The sequence below is a fragment of the Vicugna pacos genome, unplaced genomic scaffold (genome assembly GCF_048564905.1).
Source record: "Vicugna pacos unplaced genomic scaffold, VicPac4 scaffold_118, whole genome shotgun sequence".
Lineage (NCBI taxonomy): Eukaryota > Metazoa > Chordata > Mammalia > Artiodactyla > Camelidae > Vicugna > Vicugna pacos.
In genome coordinates this window covers 320685-339255 of record NW_027328798.1, presented here as the reverse complement: position 1 = coordinate 339255, position 18571 = coordinate 320685, and the positions used below count along the sequence as shown (strand labels likewise).

General features: G+C 46.2%; 1 protein-coding gene and 1 long non-coding RNA gene across 3 annotated transcripts in view; one reads left to right on the top strand and one right to left on the bottom strand.

The window, feature by feature from the left end:
- Window positions 1–560: 560 nt before the first annotated feature.
- On the bottom strand, window positions 561–4908 carry LOC140695000 (uncharacterized). The gene is made up of 2 exons (XR_012070676.1): window positions 4636–4908; window positions 561–619 (listed from the first exon to the last, which is right to left on the bottom strand). It is a non-coding gene; the product is annotated as an uncharacterized lncRNA (long non-coding RNA).
- The window catches only part of LOC140694995 (trafficking protein particle complex subunit 9-like), a 170291-nt gene continuing 155804 nt past the window's right edge, over window positions 4085–18571 (top strand). Inside the window, exons 1-3 of one of the 2 annotated variants that reach the window (XM_072957980.1) lie at window positions 4085–4463; window positions 5275–5414; window positions 9851–10069. In XM_072957980.1, the coding sequence (XP_072814081.1) occupies window positions 4348–4463; window positions 5275–5414; window positions 9851–10069 (475 nt within the window). In that variant the 5' untranslated portion in view covers window positions 4085–4347. Of the gene's footprint in view, window positions 4464–5274; window positions 5415–9850; window positions 10070–18571 lie in introns of those variants that run through there. The other variant, XR_012070656.1, reaches the window with a different exon arrangement.

Below are 18571 nucleotides of genomic sequence, written 5' to 3'. Positions count from 1 at the left end.
GGTCCCAGCACAGAGTCAGTGCTGAGTGAGTGACAGTGAGTATCTGGTAGGTCAGGTGTGGGTGGTGGGACTCGGTGTCTGAGGATATCTGGGCCCTGAAGGAGGGGTCCATTCACATCTGTGAGTGATGGGTCTGAGTTGGGAGAGGCACGGAGAACTTAGCCCCGGACCAGAGGCCCTGGGCAGGACGGCTATTGGAGGAGCACCGTGAAGTCAGCTCTTTGCAGGTGGAGTTGGAGGTGCCCTTGTGTCATCTAACTGCAGTGTCACGAACTGAAAGAGGAGGTCTGGGCCCAGGCTGTGCATTTTCGAATAATGTCAACTCCTGAGGACACCGAAGTATTGATCACTGAACGGAAGTCATACTTTACAGAACAAATGAATAGTAGTATCACCTCTGTCATCAAAGCTCACGTCTATTTCTTCATCACTCAGTTTGCTAATTGGGTACTTACAGAGCTCACTTCACCGTCCTCCCGTGGGCTCAGGCTCCACAGAAAAGAGCTGGTGTGTCTTCCTCTTTTCCAGAAGAAGACACATTTAGCTTGTAGCCTTCTGTACCTCGCCAGACTTAGGATATTAGTTTGTTGGTTTAATTGTATTTTCTGTTGGCCATGTCCTGACAGGAGAGAAATTTTACCTCATGGTCATGTTTCAATTAGCTGTTACTGAGAATTGCTGATCTGATACATAGTGTATGTATTATATTAACTTTGTAGAGTAGTTATCATTTTTCTGTCTTTGCCCTTTAATTTTGATTGCCCCTTCAGTGTTCTATCCTTTTTGGGGCCTTATTTTTTTTTAATTAAAAAATGTCTGTTAACAGTTAAGAAAACAAAAACAAAGAAAAAATGCACATGGGAGCTAAATTTAGAAAATGTCTAGTGTGTTTTCTATCTCGGCAATGGAGGGTTCTAGAAACTCGTGAAAACTTTCATTACATAAGTTCCTTAAAATGCTGATTAAGAAATAAAACCTTCCTTCCTCATCTTTCAAGCTGCACAACTAATTGTCAAGAAAGTGAGGGGAAATTCTCAGAAGCCTAGCAAATGAGAAAGCAGGGTTTCTGGGAGATATGCGAGCCTTAGAATCCCTGGGGTGCTGGTTCGATCCTGAACTGATTTTCAGTTGCCTTGACAGGAGGGCAGGATGTGAGCCCCAGGCCTCTGACACTAGGAGTTGGATGGGGGATCATATTATGGGCCAAGCCCATCCTGAGGATCTTGGTTTACTAAAGGGTGAAATAGGAAAAAAAAGAATTCCTCAAGGCAAGAAAATAAGGAAAGTCAATTTTGTTGGAAGAGGGGAAAAATAACAAATCCAAAGTAAGGATATAGTTTAAAGTTGTTCTGGCATTAGAGTGACCACAAACACCTGGCAGAAAAGCACAGCTACTCCTTGATTGATAAGTTGTGTTTTGAATGAATCAGTGAACAGCCATTCTGAAAAAGGCCTCCAGAGTCTTGTGGATCAAGATACTGGACAGCGAACACCTCCCTTCCAAGGTCTCATTCAAATAACCAGAAAGGTTTTAAAGGAAAGAAGCCATGATCATAGTTCTATTTATTAACATTTCTATATGCTACGAATTCAGAGGTGACTATGTAGTTGTCTCCTCTATTATGGACCTTACTTTCTCTTTGGGGAGACAAAATGACATAGTTGGTAATCTTGGTGGAGGGAGGTGTTAGTCTGTTGCACTTAGCCAGGAGAGGAGATTAAGAAAACAGTGAAGGGTGGGTGAAATTTTTAGCTGAGGAGAGTCTTGTTCACTTGGCTTTTAATTGCAGGCTCAATGAGCTGTCACTGGAGGGACTAGATCTTACAGAGGATGGACTTAGCTCAGGCCTCATTGGAATGGACAAATGAACCTGGAGAAAGACAGTCAAATCTGTGCAGACATTAAAGTTCACTTGAACGTGCTGCATCCCTGAGCCAAAGATAGGACAAATATGCAGCAATTCTTGAGGACAGAAGAGTGGTTTTTAAGGTTCTCCAAGAATGAATCCCATGGAACCGAGATGGCCAGTTGTCAAACTGAGACTTTGTTCTTTGGACGGTGTACCCAGCAAGGGTATTGGCCTTTTATATGTTTCCATTTGTCTTTAATACATGTCTGTTGATGAGGACATGGGCATAAATGTTTGACACCTTGTCGAGGCGATTTTGGATACCTGCCTAGAAGCACGGGCACAGTTGTGGCTGCTTCATACATCTTGCAGCCCATCCCTTTCCCCAGCTCTGTGATCACGGCAGAGTGGTTCCTTGTTGACCTCTCCGTTTCCTCTGTGACATCATAACCCATGAAAAGACCGGAGCATATTAACTTGGCTTTGTTAAAGTCAAAGAAACAGATCAAATATGGAGTCAGATTTGTTCTTTCCTATTTCAGTAGTACCATGGAGATGGCAGTTTGGGCAGCTTTTTGTAGTGTCCTGGAGGCTTTCTCTCTCAGCTTCTGGGCGCCTCTATTGAAAACCCTTCATTGCTGTCTGGCCTGCTGGTAATGCACACTGCCTGTTTTGCCCTTGAGATGTGTTCTGTTTATAAACTCATCTCTACTCCTTGGAAAACAACTCAAGAATAACTCAGTTGGTTTTCCACCAGCCATGGGCAGGGGTGAGGTATACCATGTTATTATTTCATAAAATAATAGTAATAATAGTAATAGTAATAGTACTAGAAATAATAATAGTATTATTATAATAATAATAATATAAAAGGAGTCTTAAAGCAGGACTGAGCACATTGGAGAGAGTCAATAAATGCTTTCTGGCTTAAATCAAAAGTGATGACTTAGTGATTCCATGGCTGCTGTATTTGCTAAGCTAGTTACTCCTTTGCTCCATTACACATTATTTTAACTGAAAAAGAAATGCAAGCAAATGGTTAAAAAAAAAACTCAAACAGAGCACAAAAATACACAAGTGAAAGAAGTTTTCCCTCATCCTCTGTTCTTTCAGCCCTGTCTGGAGATGCCACTGTTTACTATCTTTTGGGTGCTTTTCCAGATATGCTTTGCACATTCCCACCTATGTATGTAAATTCCTTTAAAATTTTAGTTATTTTTAACTTAAAGAGATTTAAATCCTCAAGTGGCTTCTGGCCGGGTAATAGAACAGAACAAATCTGACTCCATATTAGATCTGTTCCTTTGAATTTAACCCTATGCTCTGTCTCCTAGGCTTCATCTTGCTTGTAAAAAATTGTTGCCTAGAGCCTGAAATACACAGGAGAGCTTATTCTGAAGCTCTGACCTTTAAGGATATTTAACACTTTTTCATTCATTAAAAGATAGCAAATTGCAGAATAGAAAATAACGTTTGTTTTGTTGGAGATTTACAGGGATCTGACCCACGCAGATAGCTGTAAGAACAAAGGATTCTAACAAGAAGGAATTCCTACACTAAGAAGTTTGCAACAACCAAGCGCGTAGGAAAGGAGCCTGAATTGTGACTTGGGGAGATGGTTTTCCAGAACATTAGTTTGCCAACTAGGTCTACAGAAACTTGCTATTCCAAGCCCCAACATCTGGTTTCCAAACTTATTGGCCTGTCCTGCACTGAGGAGAATGAATTTGGACTTGGTAACACTCCTATCTACCTAGAAAGCAGGGCACTGGAGCTGAGTGTTATGGAAACAGGCCAGCCAAGAAACAAGCACCAATCGGAGTGCTGGAGTACTCAGAATTATTATGCCGGCGGGCTCAGAGGGGCTTCTGCTCCGAAGTTTTGAGCACCTCCAAGACGTGCACATGAGGTTTTAAAGACTTCAATACAAGTAAGGGGATATTAGCCAATAAGACTCAAAGAACAAAATGCAAGGAATCAGTACACTGGAGCTTATCAATTTGTAATAGTTCACATTACTGACACTTGTTGAGCTTGGAATTACGAGTTAGGTTGTTAGCCCAATAAACTGACACTAAACTTCAGATTTACGAGATAGCCCAGCAGAACTTAGATCAGTAAACCGACACTTATCACACTTAGATTTGTGACTTAGCTTGTTAGCCCAGCTGGACTTTTCCTTCACATGAGGACAGCTCTCCCACCCCCAGGAAACCACTGTGAGCCCTTGATGTTTCCACTAGGTTGGGGTATGGTTTACCCAGGAGGGATGGGGACTATGCACCAACACTCAGGCAGTCTGCTCTGTCTGGGGCTCTGATCTTGTACCACACCTCTCCCCGCCAGCCCAACACCTGGGACAGTGGAGCTAAGGCAGTGATCCTTCCTGCCTGTTTCCCAGTGTGTAAAAGGGGAATATGTACTCTTCCCAAGGAAGTTCTGACCGACAACACCTGCGGGTGCTTGGTTCTCAGAGCAACAGAAAACCCAGCTCCGCATGGGGGCAACGGGTGTGATCCCCGTAGTGTTTCTGCAGAAGCATCTGATGGAGGGCTGGATCAGGGAGGTAAAACATGAGCTGCGGGACTTGAACGGTTACAGAAGGGTACAGAGGTAGGTCTGCCATCTCAGGGTGCCCTAGAGGTAAAGCTTTTTCTCTCCAACTCCGCTATGACACTCCCCTATCCAGACCCATCCCTTCTCTGCTCTTCCTGTCCATCTGTATCCCTCCACTTTTCCCCTCTTCTCCACCCGCTCCCATCTTCTCCCTCCCTCGCTGTCCCACCTTCTCTCGCAGAATCCAGAGAGGATCCATGTCCCTCCTGCGCATGCGCTGTCGGTGCCTGGTGGTCCCCTGGTTCGAAGCTCCATGTCCGAGCCGGGGATTGGCCCCAAATGCTTCTCAACTCTGTCGCCCGTTAGGCCTTTGGTTCCTGCCTGGGGCCGGGGCTTCTGGCTGTGGAAGTGCAAGGTGGGGGGCTCCAGGGAAAGGGTTCAGGCGGCTTCGGGAGGGTGATCCGCCTTTCACAGCCCCCAAGGGCGCCAGTCAGCCCGTGTTCAGCTGAATTTCTCTGGCCAGACCCTTCTGACAGCACCACCTGCCCCGGCGCCCCGGCCACAGCTGTCCAGGTCCAGGTGTGCGCCTGCCACCTCTCACGCAGCCGGGATCCCCTCAGTCCACGGCTGGCGTCCCCTTCCCCTCTCCCGCCCGCGAGTCCTCTCCTCCCGGGCTTCCTCTCCTCGGCCGCCTGCCCGTCCCCACCAATGGGCGGGCTGTTTCCCGGGCGGGCGTGGTCTGCGGACCTGGACGGGAGCGGGCGGCTTATGCTGGTGCTGGGGCTGGCCTCCGAGCGGGGCTGCAGCCCGCACCCCCCCTTTCCCTCCCCCCTAGGGCTGCCCTCCTTTCCCTTTCACCCTCCCTCAGGACCAGCTCAGTGGCGTGTGTGCTGCTCCCCGGACTGAGAGCCTCTGGCTGTAGCGCCCAGCTTCACCTGGTGGAGTCGGGAAAAGGGAGCATCAGTGCTGAGCAAGCTTCTGTCTCCTCCCTCAGTGTTTCTGCCGCAGGTAAGTATCTTGAACACTTTCAGGTGTTATGATGGCGGTGCTTGTTGATGTCACGTGTTTTTATAGTGAGAGGGATTAACAGTGGTGAAAGCAGGGCTTGGTTCTGTTAAAAATGAGCTGAAGGCATGAAGCTGTGATATCCTCCTTCCTTCCCTCTCCAAGGGTGAAACGTGTGACAGTCAATATTAAAAAGATAGTTACAGTCCCTAGCTAGCCCAGCCCAGCTAGTGTGTGTTAACAGGAACAGCATCACCAGAGGCCTTGGAGACCCAGGGATATTGCAGTCCTAAAGAACTCCTGGCACAGTTTTGTTTGTATTGGTTTTTTGTTTTTCTTAAATTGTGGGACAGACTAGTGGTATAAAAAGAAAAATATTTGTCAAGAAATATTTTTTCATATAACAGCGTTATTGTGATATAGTTCACACACCATGAAGTACATCCATTTAAATGGTAAAATTCAGCAGCTTTTAGCATATTCACAGTTGTGCAACCATTATTATTCCAGAACGTTTTTATCACTTCAGAAAGAGCAGTGGAAATTAATGACCTATCCACCCCTCCCCAGTGGTGGTTCTAAAGAAATTTCTTGGCTAATCTTGACCATAAATTCACTTGTTACATTCCAAGAAAAATCTGGTAGGAATTCTAATCAGAATTGCAATGAATCTGTCTATCAAAACAGGAAGAATTAACGTCTTTATGGCACAAACTTCTTCTACCCATGAATATATTTCGGACCCTATATTTTCCTCTGTCCAGAGCCTGGCCCATGGGAAGTCCTCACTACTTGTTGGGCTTGTGAATGATGAGATTCTATACATCATTAGTTGCAGCTGTAGCCTTTCACAGAAGAGAAAAGAAACCTCAGTGAAACAAGTGACTCTCTGATGGTCAGAAAGAGTGACAGCCATTGCTGGAGTGATCCAGTGGACTTGGTGTTTGCAACCAGAATTCTCCACCACCTACAGCTAAGGGGATTAGAGTGTTCTTTTATTTTTTCTTAATGGCGTTGCTTTTATTTTTACTTATTTTTTAAATTATTTTTTATTTAAGTGTAGTCAATTTACAATGTTAGTTTCAGGTGTACAGCAGAGATTCAGTTATAAACATAAGCATATGTATATACATATGTTTTAGATTGTTTTTAGTATAACTCATTACAAGAAATTGAATATAGTTCCCTGTGTTATATAGCAGGTCCTTGTCATTTATTTTATATTTACTAATTTGTATCTGTTAATCCCTCCTTTCCTGCCTGCTAAATACAGTTTGCTTTCTATGTCCATGAGTCCATTTATAGGAGCACCATTTTTCCTAGTAATATATGCTCTTTGGCTGCTTTCAGTTTCAGTAATTCCATCTTATCTGTGGGCGCTTTTCTTCTGGTGGTCTTTATGTGGTTTGCACACGTGGTAATAGAGATCTTTATTTGGGAGAACTCCAGGTCTCGTGTAGTCCCTGGTACAGAATGCCCACTGAATTGATGATTGAACTGGGAAAAAAGCACAGTAAATGCTGGAATTTCCACTATGGTTGAGAATTCCAGGTTTCAATAACCTGTTTAGACAACCTTACTATTGGCTGCACCCATACTGGGTAATTTGGTGGAAATTCATGGTATGGTGGTGTAGAGACGGGACCTTATATTCTTCTTCTCTTTCTATTTTCTAACACTCATTTTCCTGGGCCTTCCAGATCCTCCCCCAGAAGTGCCCAGGGCTGGCTTAGTGCTGCGCTGAGGCAATATTTGTTAATAACGCCCTTTCCTCTTCTCCTCTGAGCCTCCGTTTCTTTCTGTGCACAATGAGCGCTTAGACTAGATAAATACTTTTCAGTTTCTTTTAAAGCCATGTTTCCTTTGAGAAACAGAAAATGCAAATATCTCCTCTCAACCCAACCCTTTAGATTTTGGTATGTCCTCCAAGGAGTGACATAGCTCTTTGTGAAAAATTGATGTGATTTTGATTGCAGGTGACACAGAAAAGACTCTTCAGAGATTTATTGCAGGGAGAGGGCAGGAAAGAGGCAGTATGTGACACTTTCTAGTGTGAGCAACGGAGCAGGGACTTGGATTTAAATACGGTGTCTGACGTGGCCTCTCTCTAATCTTGTAGAATGTGATAAACTTCTCTACCTCAGTTTCTTGATGTGTCAAGTTGGGGTGATAATATTTTAAGGCTTCTGTGAAACATTATACAAATAAGACATTTGTGTCTCGGTAGAAACAAGATCTGCTAGGGATTCAGGGATTTGTTTAAAAAAAATTCTTGTCCATAGCACTCTGTCTGTGTGTATTTAGACGTTCCTGGAGGGTGAGGGTGAGTTTAAAGTCCATTGTGGGACAGGTGGCCCATATTTCTCCGTGTCCCAGTTTACCCCCTACTCCCCAGTCCTCTTCCTCAGTCCAGGATGAAGTTCCCTAGTAGATTTACACAGAGGTCTTGTGGAAATGGCTTTTCATTTTATTGTTTCACCAAGAAGGGCTGCCATCATGATCTCTGTGGTCAGGTTTTGAAGGGCTGCCATCATGATATCTGGTAAGAATTCTATGCAATTTGGAGTTCCAATTTAATGAAAAGAAAAAAATTACAAATAGAAAATTAGAACAAGGGTGGTGACAGGGGCTCTTTTAAGTGGACACCATTAGCTTTGTTAGCTTCAGGTGCTGTGGCCTGTTGCCACGAGGACCCATCCTCTTGCTCTGAAGTTGGAGGGACTAGTGGGCTCAGTGGGAATGTTAACTGAGTGTATCTCATGGGCTGGGCATTGTCCTATTTGTACTGTGTGTTCCTTATTTGAGACAGTGAGCTCACCTAACCTCGATAACCTCTTTAAAATGTTAGACTTTTAATTTTGAGATGTAATGTAGATTCCCATGTGGTAGTAAGAGATTATATGGAGAGGGCCTATGGGCCCTTTGCCCAGTTTTCTTAATGGTTCCATCTTGCAGTGTTGGGGTACAATTCATTACTGACTCACTAACAATTTGAGGTTTGTGTTATTGCCCTTATTTCTATTCACGATTAAACTGGGGCTTCGAGAAGCACACAGGCCTGTCCAGGTCACACACATTGTTAATGCAGAGTCGGGTGAACGTGGGCTTGGGATTTCCAGGCAGTACCATTATGATGGTTTGTGGCAGGGAGCAGCATTCACTTTGCTTGTTTATTCATTCATTCAACAAACATTTATTGAGTAAACTCTGTGGGTCAGATGCTTTCATAGAGTTATCTGATTCTTCAGCAGTACTGAGAATCAGGTAATGTTTATATTTTTTAATCTGAGAAAATTAGCTCTGAGAGGTTATAACTCCCCCAAAGGAAGAATAGCTCATAAAGGAGGGATAGAACATGTGTACAGTCACCTCCTTTTATGCAGGTGGTACCCTATGCATTTTACATTTTCAAACATCCGTAATCCAGATATATTCTTGTAAGGCAAGGCTTTTTTTTTAATTGAAGTATAGTCAAGTTTACAATGTTGTGTCAATTGCAAGGTGTTTTTTGACTTTTGAATTAAAAAATACTTTTTCAGCTGGGTAATTAGGTGTATTTACTTGTTTCATTTTTAAAATGAGGTACTGGGGTTTTAACCCAGGACCTCGTACATGCTAAGCATGTGCTCCACCAATGAACAGTACCCTCTACCCCAAGGCAAGTTTTCTTATCCATTATTATGAAGCTTAGGAGTTCAAATAAATTGAATAGGAATCCAGATCTTTTGATCCTACTGTGGTCCTTTTCTTTATATTCTGCTGAAGGGGGTTGGGGAAGCATTTCCTTTGTTCATTTCTTTATTCAGCATTTTTGAGCAGTGACTTTGCATCAGGGCCTTGCTAGGTGCTTGGAAATAGAAAATAAGAAATGACCTTTCTCTGCAGAGGCAGGAAGCCTAGACCAAAAGCTGGGTAATGTGATCGAGCTACAGTAGCCATATGCAGACTCTGAGGACAAACTGTACCCTTGGATTTGCTTTGGCTTCCCTTGTCTTCTGGCTGGTACACACCAGGTCACCGCAACCCAGATGGGCCCATAGCACACAGCAGAGTATGTACCTCGATCTCCTCTCCCCTCTCGGCAGGGCCTGCAACATGAGCATCCCTGACTACGTGCAGTGTGCTGAGGACCACCAGACTCGTCCCGTTGTGGTCCAATCCATAGAGATCATCTCAGAGGAGAATTTCTTTTGCATCTATCAGCTACTCACCTCGGTTAGCCATATCAGCCCTTGTGGCTCCCAGTGGACACTCTGTATCCACTACAGGCACCGCTATGTGCCCGAGAATCGGTGGAGCGTCTTCCAGAAACACCCCAAGGTCGTGGGCCTTGTCACCATTACCGAATGTCTCTCTGCCAAGGCCTTCGAGAAGCTCCACATGCAGAGGAGCTGTATGGCACATCGCTTAATGACTCTCAGCTTTTTGTCTTTGTGCAGCATGGGGAGGTAGCCGAGCAGACGCACACCGACGTTGCCTTCAATCTAAGAGTACTGCAGGGTGGTGGAGAAGAGGATCGAGGACTTCACTGAATCACTCTTCATCTTGCTCAATTCCAAGTGGCTGGATGGTGGCCCCAAGAATTCTGGGGACAAGATCCCCCTCCCCTGCATCCCGTTTGAGAAGGAGGACTTCATGGGACTGGACACAGACAGCAGGTAAGTTTACCTGGAAGCCAGTCCACCTTGGCTGTGTGCTGGATTGCTTCCCTACATCCAGAAAGGGATCAGCAAGGAAGAAGTCAATCTTGTAGAAAAGGGGGGAGGGAGGTGCAGCCCGCCGGTTTCCAGACATTTCAAAGTGAATCCGCCTTTATTTCAGAGAGATCCTTTTAGGGTTAGTGTGGACACTTACTCCCGCTTTACAGCCAGGAACATGGTGGGACCCCTGGAGTTGCTGTCCAATAAAGTAGCCAAAGCCACTGATGCTAGGAGCACTGGGGAGGAGGCTGGACTCAGCTGAGATGTGCTGTAGGTCAAATGCACATCAGACGCTGAGGCTTGTCTAGTAAAAGTACATAAACTATCTCTTTACTTCCTATATTGATTACATGTCAAAATAATAGTATTTTACATACAGTAGATTAAGTAAGATCTGTTCTTAAAATCACATTCTAGTATTTGTTTTTTGTTTGTTGGTTTGTTTCTTTGTTTCAAATTTTAAACGTGGCAACTGGGAAACGTTATTTACATGGCTCTCATTTCATTTCTGTTGGGCAGCCTGTCCTGGGACAGTCTCATCCCTTTGCTTATAGATGAGATGCTGAGCCCCGAGAGGCAGAACGAGGCGCTGGTTGAGCTGCGGCTGGAGCCGCTGTCTCCTGCCTCCCAGGCCCAGCACCTTTTCAGCTCAGGCCGTCTCTTCCTGCCCGACAGCCACCATGCCAAGTTAGGACATCAGAAACACCGCCAGGGACTTCCTAATGAACTCCTTATGCAGGGAAAGGCGTATCACGGTGTATGGGACAGAGCAGGGAAATGTTCATTCCCACTTTGTCCCTGTGATTAAGTCAATGGCCCCACTTTGCCTCGGAAGTACAGATGAGCTCTTCTGGGCTGCCTACCCCCCACCTTCTGCTCTGTTTCCCCATATATCTATCGTGTTGTCCCTCGGGCTGAAGAGGGTGAGATGCCTTTGCCGAGACGTGGTCCCCCTTTGCTGGGGTGAGTGAGGGAAGCTGTGTCCCCCCGGCCTACGGCCTCGGTCCTTGAGTCTGGAGAGGGCTCATGGTGGTCCCACAGGTGGCGGTCAGAAGACCTGGCATGTGCTACCGGGCCCGCTTTGGAGGTGGTGCTCTGTGATTCTTGAACTTACCTAAGATCAGATCCTACTTTCTGGTTGTTGGTAAGTTGGAGGAGAAGATGCTAGAGAATTAATAAAAAGAATGTCTAGACCAGCCCTGTGAGTGAGAAGCACAGGGGACACTAGTCCCACCTGCGAGAGCCCACCTAGCAGGCTCTGGATGAATTTTCTGTTCCTCCCCGGAAATACCTCTATGGCTTAAGGAAGAGGAGAGGCATGTCGTGGCCATGATCTGTACTTGTCCTCACAGGGCCCTGTGATCTACATGCTCGCACTCCCCATCTGCTTCTTGGAGATGAGTTGACATGTTTAGGAGCCTGGGCACTGCTGAGGGCATAGCTCCCAGCACCGTGCTACACAGAGTCTGGCTCTGTTCACCTCACCTGTCAACTCCTGCTGAGGCCCCAGACATTAGTCAAGGTAGGTGCATCAGCGAAACCTAAGCAGGGACCAACTTCTCCCCCTGGACAGAGTGGTGAGTGAGCAGTGGAAGCCTGGAGCCCTGCCCCAGCCCCCACGCCAGTGCCACTTCTTTTGTCATAGGAGGCACTGGTGACATTTTTGCTCAACAAATGCTTGTCTCTGAGTCTGCAGACCCACCAGAGAATGCCAGCTTGTTTTTGCCTTTTGAAGTCTGCCCTTGGGACTTGGCGGAGTAGCCGGATGTGTACTTAGCCCACAGTGGTTCAGCGCATTAAACCTGCCTCCTTGTGGGTCTGTCTATTGTGGTACCATAAGGGCTCAGCCAGCATCTGAACGTCATTGAGATAACGCGGCCAGTGAGCTAGGGTCAAGCACATTCTCCTCCAGTCACTTTTACTCCATTGTTTCTTTTACTATTCCACAGTCATTAATTTTTTAAACAATGCTTTGGTGCAGGAGCAGAGCCTCATTCTCTCCTGCTACTCTTGGTGGAAGTGAGTAAAACGGTCCAGACTGAAATGCGACAACAATTTGTAGCTCAAAAGCTGCCTAGACGCTTGTAGGTCGAATTTTGGTTAGGGGAGCTGAACACGTTGTGGTCCCCCGGCAGCGCCTCTCCCCTCAGGCCCCTGCTTTCCCTTGAGCAGGAGGTGAGGTTGGGCCTCACCATCCCCGTGTCCCTGGCCTCACACACTCACATAAATTCTTGTACATGCAGTCAAAATCATTTTTGTTCTTGTGTGATTCTAATTTTCTCTTGTTCCTCTTTTCCTTTTTCTTTACTCCTTTTTCACTTGTACTGCCCAGTGAGCATGTTGTTGCTTCTGAAAATGTGGGCTGTGCACACCCTGCATTGGAAATAGCCAGATTGCCCTCCGTACAGTCTCCATCACTTTAAAAAGCAACAACTTAACAGCTGTTTTGATCCATCTATTATCTAAGTCATTTTTTATTTTCTAATTTTTTGGAATAGTTGCTTTGTTAGCTCATCACCCACTGGTGTTTGATACCTGTTGAAATCCTTGCTTTTGAGGAACATGTTTGGTCCTCCTTTTATTTGGTGACAAATGCGCCCTTATTAAATTTGTTTGATTGTTTTGAAGAAGTAAGATGCGAATTGATTTTGTCGGGTGCTCAGGGATTCTTTTCATGGAGTATTTAAACTTCTAAGGTGAAACTCTACAGCATTTTGCTCGATTCCTGCTTTTACACAAACGTGCTCGGCACGCGGTTCCTGGCTGTCGCTGTGTGACGTGCATGACGGCGCTTCCTGGCCGGCGGTCACTGGTGAGGAAGTGGCCGCCACGGAGGTGACAGCTGCAGGGGATGCTGTTGGAGGAAGCGGTCACCGTTTGGTTCTTTAATTTTTTTTTTTTTTGCATTCAACTTCCCCGTGCCATTTACTTTACTTTGCCTTCATAAAGGGGCAGAATTGGGTCTAAAATCCATGACACTATTTGTTCCCTTTACGAGGCTGGTTTTTCTGGGTATCAGGACAACATGACCTTCTCCTAAGTAGCTGGCTCACCTGGATCTGTTGGACACAGGGACAGCTAAAAGGGCCATAGCTTCCTCTCTGCTTCAGCCTGTGGGCATTCAGAGCTGGGTCTGTGGTTTGCCTCAGCAGCCGTGCAGACCTCCCTGCCCCGGCCTTTACTTTTAACCCATGTTGGCAGTAAAGAGTTGAATCCGTTTCTGTTGCAGCTGACATCCACCACTGACAGCCGTGTCGTTAGTTTGTGGTAGTCAGTCTCCAACACCCCAGACAACCGTGAAGGAAGATGATTTGGCCGACCTAGGACCCTGGATTCTCACCCTCACCATGGTTCATCTCACCCGGTGGAAGGGTTTGGCCACCACCATCATGCTGACCATGAGGCCTTGTTTCTCCTTTCATGCTCTGGTCCAAATGTGGACACTTCATTTTTCACTGAATTTGTCTCGCTTGAGACAGGCCAGAATATCTGAATGAGTCCATCACATTCTGGGTGGGGAACAGAACAGAAGTAAGTGTCGCAAGTAGATGGAGTCTAGGCTGTCCGGGTTGGCAAATGCAGGCTGGGATCTGTGATGGCTGGGCTGTACACTGGACACAGGCCTTTCCCGTGGCTCCTGAGAGCCCATGAGTTGAAGTGATAACAGCCTTGCGTGGGTTCCCCCATCCTCATCTGCTCATTGGCAAGTGTGTCTGCTAATTAGGAGCTCCCCCAGACCTCGGGCCCTTCAAAGCTCAGACCATGGGAGAACCTTGAGTCCCTTCTCCTGGACATCCTGTGTGAGAATCCACTGCCTTCTGAGGTGAACAGCGGCAGGAGATGCCTCCCCCTCCAGGGAGCACCCTACGGAGGACTGTTAGTGCACCATGCTGTGAGCTTGTGTGTTTCCGGCCATGGTCCCTACAGAACTACAGTTGAGATGGGCTTATTGATGGAAATAACAGGACTGATTCCAGGGCAGGGCCTGGGGGAGGGAACAGTGGAAATTGAATGTGACCTCAGACACCTCGGTGGGTGCTGGGGCTGTTACTAAAATGGGGAGTCTGGGAGATACCTGCCAGGAATGGAATTCTAGAGTAAATGGTGGACATGAGGCATTTTTAAGATGCCATTTGTCATCCAAATTAGGACTTCAAAGAGGCACTCGGGTCGATGAGCCTGGGGCTCAGGTGAAGGAGCCGGACTAGAGATACACGTTGGGAGTCGTCATTCTTAGCTGGTGTTCACAGCCTTGCATGTGAATTAGATCATCTCGAGAGCTGCAGACTGAGGCTGAGGGGGGGCAGGGCTGTGTCTTGGTTGGAGGAAAGCCCAGACCATACAGCTTTGGTGTGTCAGTCAGTGGCGTTTGCCATTTTCAAAGCAATGCCAGTTATCCTTAAGGGGCCAGGGGCTGGGCAGGGCCAGCCAGGAAGAAATCTGAAGGGAGGGTCGTGGCCACGTGTGCGTCTTGGGAAGGTGCAGAGTCTGAAGGGTACGGGAGGGTAGACTCCTCAGATGCTAGAGTTGCAGTGAGGAATGGGGAGAAGTTAGTCACAATCACCTGTGAGGGAGGGAGGGAGGTCTAGGGAGCCCCACCTTACCGGACTCGCTTTCCCATGAACAGAAGGCAGTCAGACAGAGGATCTGAGGTGAGAAGGGATGGGCACTGGGAGGGGAGCCAACCTGGAGAATGGTGCTTGCAAAATTCTGGAATAGTCTCCCTGAAAAATAGAGTTAAAAATACCCAGACTCTTAAGAACATTGTTAGTGACTTGGGAGGAGGCAGTTGTTTTTCTGGCCTCCTAAGGGTAAGGCATGTATCCAGGGATACACAGAAGATACGGGCAGTCTGTTCCGGGGGCTTGATCGTTACCGGGGGAACAGTGCAAGTTTAAAGGGGGAAAAGGGCAGCCGAGGGAAACTAGCCAGGCCCCGTGTCAGGTAGCAGTCGGCCGCCCTACTTGCGTGTTGCATTCACATCCATGCCTCCCAGGTGGGCGCTGACAGCCCCCTTTTGGGGATTGGGAAGCCTTCTCAGAGGGGTTAAAGAATTGGTCCATTTAGTGACTAGTAAATGATGTAGCAGGATTCAAGCAGGGCCTTGTCAGAATTCAAGGGCATGTTCTCTCTACTGTTTCCAGTACTTCCCTGTTATACCTGGAATGGTGAAGTGAGTCAGTTTTGGAGCCTTTCAGAAAAAGTATGATTTAAGCGCCTCTGGACTGTTTCACAAAGCTCAGCATTCTTTGATGGTTCTGAAGCACGCAGTGATTTTCGCCCCAGAGAGGTAACGTCTAACTCCTTTGATGATGACGTGGTTGCAAATGGTGTACAGGTGCAAAACCAGACTTTGCAGCTTCTGAAGGGAAACTCTCCAGTTCTCCCTTGGTCGGCTTTCTTCCTCGGGATGTATCTGTGCTGCAGCATAGGCCTGAGCTTTCCATATGGAGTGAGAGTTTAATATCCGATGTTAGCATAAAACGGTCAGATGAAGAAAATCGACGTTGACAATTTATTTTTGGGTTTCATTAGTCAAAATATACTATCAGTTAATGGCCCATATAGCAAATGAAATTGAGTACAGGACATTGCATTTCTTACTTTCTATTTAGAGTTCTCTTACAGAATAAGGTTGCCTGCTTTGGAACATCAGCTCCACCACTCACGGCACCTATCAGTGTGTTGGTGTGATTGCATTTACAGAGTGAATGTAATCTGGGCTTCCTCAGCCCCAAACACTTCAGTGCAGAATCACGGGCTGTAGCCGTCTGTTAGTCACGCAAATACTTCTAAAATTATATGATTCCAGAAAAGAAAGAAGAGAGAGAGAGAGATTGCCTTTATCAAATTTCCTTTCAGTTCTAACTGAAAACTGTTGTTGAGCAGCTCTGGTTTCCTTTGGATAAGAATATATACATTTCTTTGCATGTAACCTGGGTTTTGGGCTAGAACACCAAGTTCTTGCTGTCCACAAGCCACAAAAATAGTAGCCAAATTGCACACGTGTGAAATAGTTTATACTTTTTTCTGAGAAAGTATCCTTGAATTTGGGACTTGGGCTGTGATTTCTGCTTTTTGCTTCCCCCACCTGTCTTGTAATCTCTCACTCCTTCCCACGTGGTTCCCAAGTGTTCGTGGTCTCAAAGGAGCGGGCAAACACCCAGTTGGTCACCATGTACTGCTGCTATAGATAGAGCCCAGTCAAGACCTAAAGGACATTATCAGAGAGGACTTCCTGGAAGAAATGGGCTGTACATTCAGTTGTGAGGACAGAGTAAGAGTCAGCCAAGAGAAGGAGTCAAGAATGTGGCTCAGGTCGCAGGTGCAGCCCGGGCAGAGGCCTGGAGTCTTTTGGCGTGGGGACCCAGGGAGAGTGCCCTGTGCAGTCCAGGGTGGAGGGAGCCCCTGCTGGGGAGGACACTGGAGAGAGTCCGGGGTGTAGGGCTTTGGAAGAAGTTGAGTTTTACTAGAACTGACACAGTAGGCAGTGAAGCGTGTCAACAGAAGTGACTCTCAGGAAAGGTACTTCTGGTTTTGCTTCTGATATACTACAGACAAAAGGGTCGGGATGGGCGAGAGCAGGTATGTCTGTCCCTTTGAGATCCAACCCGTCATTCATTTATTCATAACACGTGCACTTCAGTGAGTCTAGGGGAGAGAGAGTGTAGCCACATAAATAAGCAAAATGTATTTGCTTCTTGAGAGCTTAGCATTGTCAGAAGTTGACTTAGCCTAGAATGTTCTAGGAAGAGAGGAACAAATTGTGGATGTTGGAGGGAGGGAAGGCTTCCTTGGGAAACAGTCAAAATGAACCTGGAGGCAAGTGGGAAGTAGGAGCAGGTCAGGGGGCTCCTGAGGTCACTGGGGACCTATGTACTGAGATGAGCCTGGGCGAGCAGGGTCTGGGGTGGGGCTAGAACTCTACCAGGGAGCCTCTGAACTGTTTGAAGTGGGGTTGATGTAATCAAATTTGTGCTTTGGGAAGGCTGTCGTGGCTTTGTGTGTGTGTGTAGCGGGAAAGAGGTGGAGGGTGCCACCAACTGGGGGATCATTTGAAGACCATTCACAGGCTGGGATATGGGCTTCGGGGCTACTTGGGGACGGCAGGGGCAGTGTGGATGCCGGCTTTCCTTATGGGGGACTTGTTAGCGGGGCTGCCCTAGAGGCACCTTGTGCCTGGAAGAAAACTGATGGAGGCTGCCAGGTGGACATTCCTCTTCTCTCCTTCCCTGCCTAGTGTGATGATCTTAGCTCAGCCAACATTTGGAACAAAAGAGCTAATCTCCAGGGTTGCCCAGGCCTTTGTAGAGCTCCTTCGAGTGAGATCTGATAGGATTTAGGTTTGTGTTCAGATCTGGATGTTCACTTAGTTAGAAACGTCCTGTCATTTCAATTTCCATAGGGGTTTTTATTCCTGATAAAGATTGCTTTCTTGGTGAGAGGAAAATTATTACAGCTGTTGTCTTTTTCAAAAAAAATCATATGTTTTAAGAGCTTTAATATTCAAAAGAATAGGAATATATAAAATATTTAAGGAAGTCTTTGGTGTAGTTTCTTTGCTTTCTGAGCTAATGTGGAGTTAGAGCCTTTGCATTACTTAATAGCACATCCTTGTCAGTATTTAAAGAGCTGTTAGTGAGCACCCCAGGCCCCACCTCTCAAAGAATCGTTAAAGTTTGCTCTGAAATAGTGAGGTCATAAAGGTCTTGTTTTCAGAAATCAAAAGGTTTTAAATACGCACCATAGCTCCATTTATAAAATAATAATAAGTTCAAAATTAAGAAAATGGAGGATAATTGATTTTTTTTAAAGCCTAAACATAAACTTTCTTGCGCTAATGTTGCAACTGGAAATTTTGAAAAGAAAAATCCTACTGCAATATCATCTACGTGGTATATATATATAAGTTTCACGTTTGAAAAGTAACTGCGCAGTGGTTTTCAAAGTCAGGAGCATTCCAGCTCAGATACTGGCAGTGATGATTGCTGGTTTTCAATGGAAGAGCCTAAATTTGCCTTCTTAGCTTTTTTTTTTTTTTGTACTGAGAAGGTTGAGTAGTGCTTTGCCAGGATGATTTTCGGGCAATTTGAGGGCAGATGTCGTGTTCCAGCAGTGAGATATTTCCATGCATTTTATTTTCTGGACATCACCAGGGCACATGTGGGGTTTGTGCCTGCAGGCTGGAATGCTGCAGGACTCCCTAATCCATCACCATTATGTCCTGGTGCTGCTCCGGTCAGTGAATGATTTTCTGTGACTTGGAGGTAATGTGGTCTGATGGTGATGATCAGACGTGCAGTTAAATGCTATTAATTGAAATAAGAGTAACCTAGAAACATTGCTCTAACAATACAGGATGAGGGAGGAGGATTGGCTGAGCTGCTTGCAGTGGGGTGTCTTCTCAGGTGACTCCCTCACCGTGATTCCTGCCAATATCCACCCCAGCCCTGCACGGTA